The 15,961-nt window shown below is 40.1% G+C and overlaps 2 protein-coding genes across 5 annotated transcripts in view; one reads left to right on the top strand and one right to left on the bottom strand.

Annotated features, from left to right (window-relative positions):
- PRELID3B (PRELI domain containing 3B) overlaps nt 1-6,370 on the bottom strand; it is a 20,824-nt gene extending 14,454 nt beyond the window's left edge. The window contains exons 1-2 of one of the 3 annotated variants that reach the window (XM_072633420.1): nt 6,242-6,370; nt 514-682 (exon numbers count right to left, since the gene is read on the bottom strand). In XM_072633420.1, the coding sequence (XP_072489521.1) occupies nt 514-682; nt 6,242-6,273 (201 nt within the window). In that variant the 5' untranslated portion in view covers nt 6,274-6,370. Of the gene's footprint in view, nt 1-513; nt 683-2,889; nt 5,552-5,665; nt 5,750-6,241 lie in introns of those variants that run through there. The other 2 variants (XM_072633421.1, XM_072633419.1) reach the window with 2 other exon arrangements.
- LOC140519904 (uncharacterized) overlaps nt 5,539-15,961 on the top strand; it is a 24,631-nt gene continuing 14,208 nt past the window's right edge. Inside the window, exon 1 of one of the 2 annotated variants that reach the window (XM_072633418.1) lies at nt 5,539-6,651. In XM_072633418.1, the coding sequence (XP_072489519.1) occupies nt 5,583-6,215 (633 nt within the window). In that variant the 5' untranslated portion in view covers nt 5,539-5,582 and the 3' untranslated portion in view covers nt 6,216-6,651. Of the gene's footprint in view, nt 7,461-15,961 lie in introns of both variants that reach the window. The other variant, XM_072633417.1, reaches the window with a different exon arrangement.

Genomic DNA, 15,961 nt, shown 5'->3' with positions numbered 1-15,961 from the left:
TGGCCAGAACAGAAAACAATTGCTATTTACACTCAGAGCCATCAAAACCCAAACTATGAGCAAGAGAAGTTTGGGTCAGGACCTATTAGTGCCCAATCAAAGAAAGTCAGAGTGATCAGGGTTAAAAGGTATGGTCCATAAGCTCCATCTGAATTACAAGAGACTTTTTCAAAGCCTGCTTTTTCCAGAGCTCTATTTCGAGAATTCATAAATGAAAACTGTTGGAGAAAAAAGAATTGTCTCAGATTTTCAGAATTTGTCAGGTGGCACCAGTACTTTCTCTTGGATGTAAGGGAGAAATTCTAATTCTAGTTTATCAAACAGGTAAGAGGAAAAAAGATGATTCATCATCAATATAGTAATACCAAGTTTGTGTGGGAAAAACTCAACACCTTTCACTCGGATTTTGTACCTTTAGATCTGCCATTTGATTTTCTGAGTGACAAGGTGAAAGCAGGGGGGATGGGACAGGGTCAGGAGTCAGGGGCAGTATGGGGCGGGAGATGTACTTACTGATTTTACAATAGAAGGCATTCCCCACTCTGTGCTGAGAAGTCTATGGCTATGTAATTTCCCAGTAGGATCTATATGTCTGTCTAACACATCAACTCCAACCACACTTGGATTCATAGGATTTGGATATTTCTGCATAGCAGCTGTTGTAACTGTTTCCCATGGGTGGCTGTCAAAAAAAACCCCCCAAATCAAAACATTTATGAGGTGTGCATGAACATTCTGGAATATTTAAAATTTAAAAACATCATCATTTAGAGTTCAAGATGCATGAATTTATTGGGGGAAAGGGGATATTTTCTGAGTCTGATAATGCAATACCAACTTTAATTTTTTCTTTAAGGCATAACAATATCAATGATCACATTTGCCCGATTCACCTATTACATACAATTTAATTATTGAGGCAGCATAGCACACTTGAAAGTACACTGAATTTGAAGTAAGAGAACTGAGATCTGAATCTTAGCTCTGCTAGTTACTATCTGTGCAAGTCAAAACCTCTCTGGGCTTTATTTACTCCTCTTTGTAAGGTACCCCGTGTGTGTCTATGTGAGAGGCAGGGGGATTGGACTAGATGGCTTCAAGATGTTTTTCAACTTCAATTTTGATCCTATTAGTGAATTTGTTCAATTTCACACACCTTCATCCTTCCCCTCTCCCCCAAGAACCTCACACATACACTAAGCATTTAAATAATTTTATGAATCAATAAAATTACAAATCTGGACCCCAAAATAACTGAATACTAAAAATCTCTTAGATTTAAGAATACAATAATCACATCATATTGCCTTTAGAACCTCTACAAGTAAATATGGGTCATACAGCCTAATTAAATTATTGGAACAGAAAATATTCAACCCCAGGTTCTGCAGGAGTTCAAGAAAAGCAAGAATTTCTCTTTCTGGAACTTTACTATAATAACGGACAAATGTTTCTGTAAAAATGTTTTTAAAAATATGAAAATTAATTTTTACTATCTTGACCTATGTAAAACATACTAAATGTTTTTTATAAAACTGTTAGTAGATTGACTTTGCGTTCTCTCCAGCTGACTGCCTTCTCCATCACCCCTATTCTCATGACTTTTGGCTGCTTCCCCATTGCTACAAATATGGTCCTATCTCCAGCATCCTCAAAAAATCCTCATTTGATGATCCATACATTCCTACTACCTATTATCTCTTATATATCCTCTCATAGTTAAACTCCTTGAGGACATCTATAATCAATGCCTCCTTCCACTTCTTTCTTCTTTTGTATTTCTGTTGTCTGGGGCACTTGCAAAGTAAAATAATCTGCTCACATCTGATTTTCTTTGTAGGATGGTTTAAAAGCTTTACTTTTATTGAACTCCACTGCTTTACACTTATGAGTATGGTCATCAGTTTGTGGGATGTTATTTTGGGTTGCACCTTGAACTCCTTTGTAACAAATTATGCCAATCCCCCTTTCAAGTTTTGGTGTTACTTGTTTGTGTTACTTGAACTTCCTTTCATTTATATTTCAAAGTTTTCCTCCTGGCCATTTGCAACATTAGTTGTCATCAGAATCATTCAATTTAACCATGTGTCTTGGGTTTGCAGAATAATTTTATTTTTCTTTCTCTTAGACATGATCTATGGATTCTTTCAAATGAAGTCCTGGGCAGTTTTCTTGTCTTCAAGATGAATATGTTTCATTTGTATGAAGATTATGTTTTCTTTTAACGTTAATACTTCTATCAGATTGTCTTTCACTTCTGTGAACTTGCTTTTGCAACCAGTTAACTTTCATTTTATTTTTGGTGAGGCTGGCTACCATCAATTTAAATTTTTCTAATTTTCATATTATTTCTATTCTGCAGTTCAGAAATTATGTTTTCATAATTCTTATTTCTCTTTTATGCCATTTGGGAATGTGTTCTTCTGTTTGGAATCCACAGGATTCTCTGCCTCATATCATATCTGAATCATTTTCCTTTGGGTTGAAATATTTATTAAGATGTTTAGATAATCTAAAAGATATAGTCCTTTCTGTTATTTTTATTTTCCCTGTTAGTTTATCTTGTATTCAAGGTCAATAACTGAATTTTCTTTCACCTGAGATCTTGAGGAATTTCAATCTTTTTTCCTCATATTCCCCCATCATTCACTTTCTACCTCCTTTCCTTCTGGTGGTCGTTTGCTCAGGTTTGGATCTCAAATCTATTTCTACCTCTTCCGATCAGCCTTAGTCTCTGTGCCACTCCCCGCCACCCCCACCATTTCCTCTCTCTTTTTGTATGTTGCCTCCCCTTTTATATTTAAAGCTCCTAGAGGACAGGGGCAGCTAGGTGGTGCAGTGGATAGAGCACTAGTGCAGGAGTCAGGAGGACCTGAGTTCAAATCTCACCTCAGACACTTGACACTCACTAGCTGTGTGACCTTGGGCAAATCACTTAACCCCAATTGCCTCATTCTGGGTCATTCCAGTCATCCTGATGAATATCTGGTCACTGGATTCAGATGGATCTGGAGGAGAAGTGAGGCTGGTGACCTTCACAGCCCTCTCTCAGTCAAAAACAAAGTCAAGTGCAAGTCATGTCATTACTTCTCTGATGGCATGGTCTTCTTCAGCAATGAAGGAAGAACACATCTCTCCTAGAGGGCAAGTTCTATCTTTCTTTTTACTAATTATATCCCCTGCACTCAGCACAGTGCCTGGTGCATAGTAGGCACTAATAAATGTTTATTGGACTGGACTGATCTCCACTTACACTGTCTTTCAAAGAACAGTGAGAACAAAGAACAATGTAAACTATCAAAGAAAAATGTCTGTCTTCACCATTAGCTTTGCTGTCAGGGTCACCTTTCTATGTGACTGCTATGTCTCTTTTGCCAGAAAGAATTATAGTTTTCTTAGGAAGATTCTGAAGATCACCTGGCAGCATAAGGTACTGGACACCAAGATTCTTTCTCTAAACTGACAAGCATTCAAACTCTATTGCACAGAGCACAACTTCCATGGGCTGGCCACACTGTTCGAATGCCAAATGTACCCTTGCCTAAAAGACTATTTCACAGAGAACTCACACAGGGCAAGCGTTCATATGGTGGTCAGTAGAAGCAACACAAGGACACTCTCAAGAACTTTGGAACTGATCATGTGACATGGGAGACACTGGCACAGGCTTGCCCAGCATGGCATGCCCTTATCAAAGAAGGTGCAGTGCTCCATGAGCAAAGTAGAACTGAAGTAGCTCAAAAGAAACTCAAGACTCGAAAATTTGGAGATGTTCACATGTCGGACTACTTGTACCTGACCTGCTGTCGAGCATTTTGAGATTCTATTGGCCTGATCAGCCACAGTTGGACACACTGTAACTTGACTCTAACATAGTGATGTCATTTTGATCCTCCCTTAAGAAAGAATGTCAACAACCAACCAACCAGCTCTTTGCTACAACAAAAAAGTTTTGCTATGAATATTTTTATACATATGGATACTTTCCTCTTTCCTGAATATATTGTGTGAGGAATAAGATCTCTGCCTTCAAGGAACTTAAATGAAAAGGTCTCGTGTTCTCTGGATATGCTGTTCCAAAAATCTGACTGTACTTTGAGTTTTTTTCTTTGAAAAAAAAAATTACCACTTATTCATATTCCAACATTTATTACACTATGATCTCAGAAGAATAAAAGTTATAAATGAGTCAATGAGCAATGGAAAAAGATTAAGGAGGTATAAAAATGCTAAAGCATGTTACTAACTCTAATAAGTGTAGCAAGAAGTAGTAGTATAAAAGATATCAGATGGATAATCAGAGCAGTACACTATGGATACTGATGAGACACTCATGACACAGTGATAGAATGATGGACCTGCCTGGAGTCAGGAAGTCTTGAGTTCAAATTCAGCCTCAGGTACTAATTAGCTTTGTAACTCTAGGTAAGTCACTTAACTTGTCTGCCCCAGTTTCCTCATCTGTAAAATGGGGATGGTAATAGTAGCTACTCCCCAGGCTTGTTGTGAGTAAAGTGAAATAATGTTTGCATAGCTATTTTTATTACTGGAAAAAAAACAAAGAGGAAGGTCTCACACACAGGTATTCTAGGACCCCTTCAAAACTTCTGAGGTTTTTTTTTTAAATCTACCAATTAACAACTGATGTAAGATTAGCTATAGAACAAGATAATGAGGTGAAGAGTAGTTGTGATTTTACCAGTGGAACTGGTGCAATCCTCTCAAGATTACCTACTACATAGCCCATACTTAAAATTCTCCACAAACAAGACAAGATTGGTTCATTTATTGCCTCAAGATCAAGGCCATCAAAATGAAAAGTTTTCTTCTCTGAAATTCTCACTTACAATGCTTGTCATGTTTAGAGAAGAAAGAAGCACTTACAGACTATCACTCAAGAGTTCTAAGAAAAAAAAAAGACATCTTTTTACAATTTTGGTAGTGGTTATTGCATATTTACTAAAGATCTACTTGATCTGAAGCTTATTTTCTCCACCAAGAATCCCATACAATTAACCAAGTGGCACTAATCAATTTAACTGTAAGGGCATTTCTGCCTGCCTTACCAAAAAACATCAGAAAACACAAAGTTCCAAAAAAGGGACTCTTGCTAACTTTCACCTTCAGAAATGCAAACAGGTCAAGATAGAATTTTTTAACAGTTGACACATATGAAATATTTAAATCACATTTACATTTTTAATCTTTTATTTTTACATTATCTTCATTTCCAAAACTATCCCTTGTCTCTCCCAAACAAAGGGAACCTCTTGTGACAAAGAACTTAAAAAAGAGGGAAAAAATGCTATTCAGCAAAATCAAACAACACATCAATCAAGTTTAACAGTTAAATACATATTCTCCCACTTTTGCAGAAAAAAGAAGGGATATTCCGCTAGACTTCTGATGAAGGTGGTGGAAAAGAAAAAAATGAATGACAACCTGTAGTTTTCGGGGTGATGAGAGGTGGTAAGACTACGCTGCCTCGTCCAAAATGTCAATGATGAAAGCTCTTGCTTTCCATTAGGTGGAGTTAAGTCAACAGGAAGGCTAAATTTTTTCCCTCCTCGTCACCTCTGCTAATGCCACACCAAACCCAAGCCTTGTTTTCAGCAACGAGGCGGCTTTCGTGGGTGTGGAGGAACTGCCTAGGGAACTCACTCACAAGTTCTGCCAGCTCCCGCGCTGCAGCGACGAGCTCCGTCCCGGCTCCAGCCGCACACGCTCCGCGCCGAGGCCAACCGTCCCTGCGGAAGCCTCGAAGGGCAGGGTGCAGAGATGCTTTACTGACGGAGGCAGAAGCCGGCGCAGCCCAGGGACAAGCAGAAACTTTCCGGAACACAATGTCCAGGGCGAGAGGACCGGGCTGTCCCCACTCCCAACCCTCTCTAGGGCAGAAACCCAAGCCAGGGCGCCTGGGGCAGAGGGTCTCTCTCCAGGCGAGAGGATGGAGGGGGCTTTTCGTGAGCAGAAGGCTAAGCCGAAAGCCCATCCCCGGCAATGACCTTGACAGCTCCCCGCTCGCCCCTCGCCGGTCGTTCCGGGCTCGCATCCCCTCCGCGGCGCGTGGGCCTAGGCTCGTGCTCCCGTCCCCTCTCGGGGGCGCGCCCGAGCTTCCGACCCCTGCAGGGTTCCCGAGGAGGCCGGTTCGCTTCTTGGCACTCCCTCATCCCCCTAGATTTCCCCCCTGCGTCCGCCACTTCCCGCTTCTCTGACCACTATACTACAGCCCCAAACTTACTCGAAAACGTGCTCTGACGTCCAAATCTTCATGGTGCCAGCGACCAGCACGATGTCCGGGCGGCGCTAAGGTACACTAGGGGAAAAGAGGTTACACCACCCCTCTTCCACTTGCCGGCAACAGAACGCGCAGGCGCCGAAAGGGCACACGTAGAGCGACGCCCCTGACGTAGTTCCTCTGCCCTTCGTGCCGAGCCAGGTTAGACACCAATGCGCAGGCGCGTTGAGGGCCGCACACAGCTCGAGAAGGCGTACTGCGCTGGCGCAACTGGCGTCAGTTGGCTCACTGTCCTCTTCCTGGCATTGCGTAAACGAAACCTATGACGTATGTTAGCATTTGGCTTTTACCCAACTGGTGCGGAGGGCAGACGGGGATTCCTCTCTGGAGGCAATTACCCCCGGATCAGTAAGGTAGGGCCCAAATGACCGGAGTGAGTGGCCGGCCAGGGCCGCGGGCTTCCTGCTGGGTGATGGCAATGCAGCCGCTGCGTGGGGTCTCGGGGATCGCTGTTCCGGAGGGAAGGGGTTTCGAGCCAACCGCCCAGCGCCGCTGGTATCTGAACAGGAAAAACCTGTTCTGACGCTTTGGAGCATTGATTACCGGTTGGTTAGGTGGGATGAAGCGTCTTTTACTTCTCTTGTCCACGCAGCAAAGCATTTTACTTAAAGCACCGTCTTTGTTAAAGAAGCCAATTTTATGGGGCCCGGGACTACTCGGCTGAATAGGACGCGGAGTGATGGTATTTGCGTTTGAAAAACTGTAACCATTAGCGTCACTTTTTAGCATTTCAGAGAGTGTCATGCTGGATATCGTGGATAAAGAAATCCAAGAATTGTTACCAGCCAAAGAAACCGCCCTATTCAAGAAGGCAAAACATAAATAAACGTTAAATAACAATGTAAGAAAATACAATTCAGGATTAATATGAAATGATCATCTCTACAAGGTTTCATAGTGAGAGCCAAATGGGATAATATAACTGGAAACGTAAGGAATTTTAGGCCTTGAGCCGAAAGGATAACACATGATAGTAGGAAGAGGCGGGGAGAAAGCATCTCAATTAAACTCATTTATTGAGCACCTACAATTTGCAAAGTGTTGGGTAGCCATTGGAAGAACAAAGGCAATCTGTCAAAGGTTAACAAAGTAGGGGAAATAGCATGACTTAAACTCCACTTTATGGTACAGTGTGGACAAACTTTATGGGTTGACATTTCAGGTAATTTCCCTTTATGTACTTTATTCCTAATGTACTATTAAAAAAATGACTTGTGATAGCAGGAATGGTATATGTAAAAAAAGATTTTTATGGTTATTTTTTTAGATGTACAAATATATATGTTGGTATTTTAATCTCATGTTTATACATTTTACTACTTGCTACTTGTGTCTTTAAAATTCTGTATACTTAGAAATGTATAAGTTTGTCTAGAATATGGTAAAAACATAGAGGGCATGGAATAAGTCTTATTTAAACTTTCCCCCCAGGACCTAAAACAGAACAGGGGCTTAATCTTTGTTGTATTTTTGTTTGTAACTTAATTTATCAAATGTAAGTTTTAAAACAAGTTATTCCAAAAGGAAAGATAAAATTGTAAAGTAGACAATGCATTTCCTATAGAAATATGAAAACTATCAGACAGAAAGTTTAAAAAATGTACTATTTATAATAACTAATGATTGGATGGTATATAGATCATTACAGTAGTTTGTGATCTCTATTAATAATAGCTGACGTCGTTTTTAAAATACTATATGAATCAAGAGATCAAATATGTAATGCACTTTTCAAACCTTCGAAGTGCTGTATTCTGTGGCTTGTTTTTTTATTTCTGATATGTTTACTTGCTTAATTTATACAATTTATCATAAATTCTTAGTAAGACAGTGCCTGGAGGAATTTTGAGAGATCCTTAATATCTTTTTTTAAAAGTTCAGTTTATAACCACCAAGACAGAAAACACTTGTTCAAGAACCATGGGCTCAAAACAGTTGTCCCTACTATTCCTGGAACATTGTTGAAATGCCTCCAGTCATTCGATCTTGCAGTCCTAGCCTATTTATTTTAGAAAATGTTATTCTACCACTCAGGTCAAGATTTCTATTTTTTCTTATAGGGAATTGGAGAAGGCAGCATGCCTAGGTTTAGTCAATCAATAACCATTTATTAAGTCCTCACTATGTCCTAGGATACTGTGTTAATCACTGAGGATACAAAGAAAGACAAAAACTATCCCTGTCCTCAAGAAGCTTTCTAATGAGGTGGACAACATGTAAATAACTAGTGACAACATGTAAATAAATTACATACATACAGAACAGATGGAATGTCACATGAATGGGTAATGCATTACTAGCTAATGGGGAGGAGGGGGTAAGAAAGGCCTTCTGCAGAACATGGCAAATGCCATTTAGTCTTGAAGAAAGCCAGAAAAGCTAAGAGAACAAGGTGAGTAGGGAGGGCATTCCAGGCATAAGAGACAGCCAATACAGAAGCATGGAGATGGAGTATAGAGGCTCATATGCAAGGAACAGCAAGTAGGCCAGTGTTGCTGGATCAAAAAGTGTATGGAGGGGAATTAAGTATAGGGAGAACAGAAAGGTAGAAAAAAGGACCAAGTTATGAAGAGTTTTAAATATCTAAACAAAGCCTTTATATTTGATCATGGAAGTAAAAGGGAGTCACTGGAGCTCACTGAACAGAAAAGTAACATAGTTGAACCAACACTTTAGAAAAATCATTTTGGCAACTAAGTAGAACACGGATTGGAGAGAGAGGTGAAACGGAGACCACTGAGGAGGTTGTGGCAATAGTCCAGGCAAGAGGTGATTAGGGCCTCTACTGGGGGAGAGGGGGAGAGAAAGCTTTTTTTTAGTGGAGAATGACATATGAAGGTAGGAAAAAAATTGTAATAGATAGGATATTTAGGGTAAGGAGTTGAGAGCTTCTATAAAAGTTGAGAACCTGGATGACTAGGAGGATGGTGCTACCTTCAACAGTAATTGGGAAGAGGGAAAAGATTGGGAGGATCAAGTGAGGGTTGTATCAGGAACCTTTTTAAAGAGGAAAGAGGATGCAGGAGAAAATGATCAACAGTGACATGCTTCAGAGAGATCAAGAAGGATGAAGATTGGCCATTAATTTTGGCAAGAGACTTTGGAGAGAAGTTTGAGTTGAATACTGAAGTAGGAAGCCTGTTGCAGAGGGTTTAGAAAAGAGTGCAAAGAAAACTGGAGATAATAAGAGTAGATGGCTTTCTCAGGGAGTTTTAAGTCAAGAGGGGGAAAAGAGACATATAAGGGTAGTTTTTTGTTTTTTTAAGGATGGGGAAGGGCAAGGAGACATGGCCATGCTGGTAAACATTAGAGAAAGAACCATTAAACTGGGAGAGAGGGGATGATAGTGGAAAGGTAGGCAGGGGTTATATTATGAAGGGTTTTGAATGCCAAACGTAGGATTTTGTGTTTGATCTGGAGGCAATAGGCTACCAATTATTGGGGAAAGCAGGGGAGGGTGTGTGACATGAATGGATCTGCAATTTAGGAAAATCACTCTGGGGACTGGAAAATGGATTGGAGTATGGAGAGACTTGAGTCAGGCACACCCACCAATAAGCTATTGGAGTAGTCCAGATGTGAGATGATAAGGGTCTGTACTAGAGTGGTAGCAGTGTCAGAAAAATGGAGGAATGTTAGAAAAATGTTGGAAAGGTGAAGTTGACAGACCTTGTCAACAGATTGGATGTGGAAGGTAGTGATAGTGAGAAATCCAGGATGACTCTTAGATTATGAAACTGATGAACCAAAGGATGGTAGGAAATGTGGTTGGGGGAGAAATTTTGGGGAAAAAAATAATGAGTTTGGTTTTTAACACTGAAATTAGGTCATCTATTGGACATCCAGTTTGAATGTCTAAAAGGCAGTTGGAGATTCGAGATTGGAGGTCAACAGAATTTGGGGCAGGATAGGTAGATCTGAGAATCATTAGCATATCACAGGGTAGGACCTTCGGAGACACCTATAGTTTCATCTGAATGAGGATACAGCAAGGGAGACTGAGGAGTAATTAGATGGGTAGGACAATCAGGTGAGAATGATGTCCCAAAAACCTATACAGCAATTTTGGTATAAGATAAGGTTGGAAGCCAATTGTAAGGAGTTAAGAGAGTAAGAAGAGAAAGTGGAGGCACCCACTGTAGACTTTTTAAAAGCCTTTTTCAACTAGAAGAAGCTGCCATCTTGCCATCCTAAATGAGATAGAAGGGGAAGACAGCTGAATTAAAACAATCAGGCCCAGGGGGAAACATTCATATTATTAGGTTCTTAAGTTCAATAAGGACTGGAATTTTTTTAGCTAAACTCTATATTTCTGATAGTCTACACACAGTGGCCACTTAATGTTTGTTGAATAACAGTATAATCATTTCAGTCTCTAAAAATAAGACCTTTACCTCCTGTCTAGGAGATTAGAAGGTACAGACTGGAGTGGGAAGTTGATAACCTGTTTACCATATCTGTGTTTCCAGGAAATAAGGTAAATAGATGGGCACTCCCCCACCCAAACTAGAGATTTTAAATACTTCCACAGTGGATCACTGACTCCACTTACAAAAACAAATGAAACCATTAGCTGGTTATTATACTGACTAAACTGAATGAGTGCACAGTTCAGATTGTTTCTAACAAACACCACCTAATCAACAAATACTGAGTAATTCTGCTAGGCACCATGCCTTAAATTAAAAATTGCTTACAGTCTTCTTGAGTGATAAAACTAGTGCAAGAGCAATTACAAAAGAATTAATTGCCTACCTCCATGGCACTGGCTATTATTGCAACAGGTGATTCAGAGAAGGGTGAGATTTTTTGGGTTGAAGTAATCTGAGAAAGTTACATGGATAAGGTGGAATTTGAACTGAGGTTTGAAGGACAGGATTTGTATTGAGGGCAAGGAGGGGATAGAGTTTTACAGAACAAATCCTTTTATCAAGGGGATTTGTTTTTGTGAAGTTTGTATTCCATCAAGGAGCTACATTGGAGGGCCACATGTGGCCCTGAGCTCAAAGGTTCCCCACACATGGGATAGACAACGAAGAGCAATATGTGTTATAGTGTGGTAAAAGAAGGGAACAAGTATTGACTACTGTGTGCCAGGAACGGTGCTAAGCACTTTATATAAACATCTCATTTGAATTTTTACAGCAAATCCTATGATGTAAGTATCTGAAACTGAATTTGAATTCAGGTCTTCTTGACTCCAGGGTCCAAATATCTATTCACTGTGCCATCTAGCTGTCTCTAAAGTAAAAAGCTGCTGGGGCAGCTAGGTGGTACAGTGGATAGAGCACCAGTGCAGGAGTCAGGAGGACCTGAGTTCAAATCTCACCTCAGACACTTGACACTCACTAGCTGTGTGATCTTGGGCAAGTCACTTAACCCCAATTGCCTCATCCTGGGTCATCTCCAGTCATCCTGATGAATATCTGGTCACTGCATTCAGATGGCTCTGGAGGAGAAGTGAGGCTGGTGACCTGCACAGCCCTCCCTCACTCAAAACAAAGTCAAGTGCAAGTCATGTCATCATTTCTCTGATGGCATGGTCTTCTTCAGTAATGAAGGATGAACACACACAAAGTAAAAAGCCCTGGAATCAGGAGAGCCCCAACTAAGAATCTTGGTTATTCTTAGGTGTGTGACCATGAACATCTTTTATCTGTGAAATGGGGATAACTACTTGTCATGCCTACCTCATGGAAGGTTATGAGGGTTAAGTGAAATGTAAATTTTAAATAAATGTTGGCCATTACTGAAAACACTGAGGAGAGACCTTTCTGGTTGGAGTCTCAGATATGTGTTGTAGAAGTCATGAGAAATTAAGCTTGGATCAACTGGAAGGAGCCAAACTCTTTGGGTGGAACTGGGGAAGGGAAAGGATAGAGAGAGGCATGAAACCTATCATTTTGGGCTTACTGGGGTAAGACGATATGAGTTCCTCAAAAGGAGAATGGTATAATGAAAGCAGTGTAGTATGGGGGAAGATTAATCTCATAGTATAGATTATGAGAACAAAAAAAACTATTAAGTATCTACTTTGTACTAGGCATTATGGATACATAAATGGGACATCCCTTACCATCAAGGAGCTTATGATTCTGTTAGGATAATATAACATATTCACACACAGGTAAATACAAGATATGTAAAAAAATAGTGATTTATGGTTGCTAGTAACCCTGAGGGAATCTCCAAAGGACTCTAGAAGGATTTAGCTTGAACTGAACCTTCAAGAGAGCTAGGGATTCCAAAAAGCAGAGGTGCCAAAGCAGAGGATGGAATGTTATGCACAGAGAACTACAAGTGGGCTAGTTTTGCTAAAGAATAGTGTGTGATGTAGCATAATGTATAACTGTCCTAGAAAGATAAATTGGAGCCAGTCTGTGAAGGATTTAGATGTCAAAAAGAAGGGTTTGTACTTTATTCTAAAGGCTCTGGCCAGTCACTGAAGTTGAAGATCAGCTTTTTTTGGGGGCAGTGGAAGATGGATTGTAATGGGGACAGACAGGGTTTAGGAAGACTGATTAGGAGGCAACTGCAATAAACCAGAAAACAGGTCATAAGGGTCTGGACTAGAGTAATTTTGGGGTGAGTAAAACACAAAGATATGAGATGTTCAGGAGAAAGAATGGATAAGACATGGAAACTAATTGGATGAGTTGGTTGAGGGAGAGTGAAAAATCTAGACAATGCAGGCATTCACTGTTATTATTATTATTCACTGTTATTCATGATATTTAACACTGTGCTGGGTCTGGAGATACAATGACAAAAATGAAGCCACAATCTACTGAGGGAGACATGTATCTATGCAAATATACACAATATAGTAATTTGGGGGAAGACGGCTAAGAGGGCTCCATTTAAAGGTATTAAGCTGAATTTTGGAGGAACAAGGGATTCTTGTGGTGAGGGCCATGCCAAGCATGGAGGACAGCTTATGCAAAGAAAGCAGAAGATGGGAGTATGCCATGTGTGAGGCACAGTGAAGTCTGACTATCCATAAAGTTAGTGAGAGGAAGCAATTTATAATAAGGCTAGAAAGGTAATTAGAGTCCAGGTTGTGAAGGGCTTCAAATGCCAGAGGATTTTATACATATATATATATATGATATATATAAAATTTATATTATAGGGAGTCACTGGAGTTTATTGAATAGGGGAATGGTGATATGGTCAGATCTGTGCTTTAGGAAAATTACTTTGGCAGCTTAGTGGTGGAGGATGGTTATAATGTTGAGGCAGGAAGACTCACCAGGAGGACATTGCCATAGTCCAGGATAAAGGTAATAAGAGTAAAAATTAAGGTAGTCACTTTGTGACTAGAGAGAAAGGAATAGACGGGAGAAATATTACAACTTCTAGGTTACAGATCTGATTTGTAGTGATTGGTGATTGGAAGTATCATGGGACCCTTGACAGAAACAGGAGAAGCAGTGGCTTTAGGGTAAAGTAAATGAGATATGTTTTGGACATGTTGAGTCTGAGAGGTCAAACAGGCAGTTGGAGATTCAGGACTGGAATTCAGGAAAGAGATGAGGGCTGGATATATGTGTGTATATATGTATATGTATATACACACATGTATAGATAGATTCTATATAGATACAGATTTGGGAGTCACCTACTGAGATAAGACACTTGAATTCTCTGGAGTCAAAGAAATTACCAAGAGACAGAGTGTAGAGAAAGAAGAGAGGACCCAGGACAGAGCCTTGGGGTATGCCCAGTCACAGTGGGAAATGGATGATGAACTTGCAAAGCTAGGTAATAAGAATGTCATAGCAAAGCAATGTCAAAAACATAGGGAGAAGAGTATCCAGAAAAAGGAGGGGCTCTACAATACCAAATATATCAGAAATATCAAGAAAGTTGAGAATTAGAAAATATTTGGGACACCATTTAGAAAGTTGTAATTTAGGTATGAGGGAATTAAAGATTTCCCTTGCCCATTAATAGGCTTCCCCTGGACTCCATTAAGGGGAGCTTGATTAGGGGAGGTTTTGTTGGAATGCCCACACCTTTTGTTAATAAGGCACTGGGTCATGAGGGTTGGGGCCACCCCTCCCCCCTTTGAAAAGCATATATTTACTCTGAGGTGAGGTTTTGCTTTGGGGGCTTAGAATAAGGTTCATGTGCCATATGAGACACTGGGTAGCCGTCCCGCTCCCCCTTTGAAAACCCAGATATTTTTGCTTCTCTCTCTGGTAATTATGTATTTATGTAGTGGTCAGACAGTTGGATTTGTCTGTTGATCTGTGATGTATGTATTGCTTATGGTCAGTTGGAAGCCCTGTCTGTTGGTCTTTATTTCTCTACTTGTATTTTCTCCGTTGGTGAATGTAATTAAAGTAGATTGTTGACCTCTCAAAAGTTGCTTTCCTTTTACAAAAGCACATCTAAGAACCTGTACAGCAGACCCTGCTGTGTATGTCAGAGTGCTTGATGCTATAGGTAGATGCTAGATGTGGACTGCCTTGCCAACAGTGTGGCAATGAGAGAAACTACATGATAGCTAGAAATGAAAGTAGTGATTAGTCATGAAGATTGAGCAGGTTTGAATGTTGAAGAACTCCACTGGAGTTAGTAACATCAAAGATTCAGGTAAATAGGGCCTAACTATAGGAACAAGGCCTTAGAGGAGGTGGAATACAAAGCCTAGGTGGAAGTTTGGAGATTACAGGGAAGTAGGAGACACAGAATGACAGTAATAAGGCCAACACTAAACAAATCTGGTGTTAAGGCTTCCTCTTCATTCCTCCCTTTTTATTCTTAGCTAGTATCCTCATTCTCTTTCCCAATTTTACAAAAATGCTGCTAAGGAGAGGTTAGATAAAATATATTCATATAACATGTAAACAATTGATAAAAATCATTTCTAGGGATATGTATACTTTAACAGGGTAGAAAAAAATAGCTGAGGTTTTTCCCAATCACTCTACACAATTTGATTCGAGTGAGCCCTGACAGGAATAAGTCAGACTGTGATGGGTAAAGAGGAAATGAGTGAACCTTTTTTCCGTTCCAGGATGCTTGTATTAGTGAATCTCAAATTTGATATCCATAACATGCATTAAACAGTTGTTGGTCAGGTTTACATAGGGATATAGTGTGATGATATGGAATACATCCAATAAGCATTTACTAAGCACAATGTGCGAGGCAGTATGTGAAATACCACATTTCAGGTAGTTTCATCTGCTACATTGCAAATGTTTTTAGTTTTATGCTGTGGATAGAGTTAACTTTTTTGGTTAATCCCTCCGGTACTTACAGATAGAATGTAACTTTTAAAGTACAGCTCATCAGGGACAAAGTGCAATAGAAACTTTCTGGGCTTACTACTGTGGGTTACCTTGTTCAGTCAAAATGATGGGTGCTTGGGTGCCTGTGCTTGGACCCCAATTCTGAAATCACATTTCTCTCTAAAATCATGTTTCTCCCTAAAATCACATTTCTCCCTAACCTCAAAACACTATCCCAGGCAGTTTCTCCTTGGCCCAAGGACAGCCTGCCCTAGATCTCCCTTCCTGATACAGTAGCCAGCTGTACTTATAGAATTTATTAGTCTGAACCAGTTGTGTACTGGCTGAACTGGCTGTGTACTGGGTCATAACAGCATTTACTACTCACTGACTACTCATTTGTATCTTAGACCAAGACATA

The sequence above is a fragment of the Notamacropus eugenii genome, chromosome 1, assembly GCF_028372415.1.
Source record: "Notamacropus eugenii isolate mMacEug1 chromosome 1, mMacEug1.pri_v2, whole genome shotgun sequence".
In the NCBI taxonomy this organism is placed as follows: domain Eukaryota; kingdom Metazoa; phylum Chordata; class Mammalia; order Diprotodontia; family Macropodidae; genus Notamacropus; species Notamacropus eugenii.
Note: the sequence above shows the minus strand (reverse complement) of the source record. Positions and strands in the feature narration are given on the sequence as shown.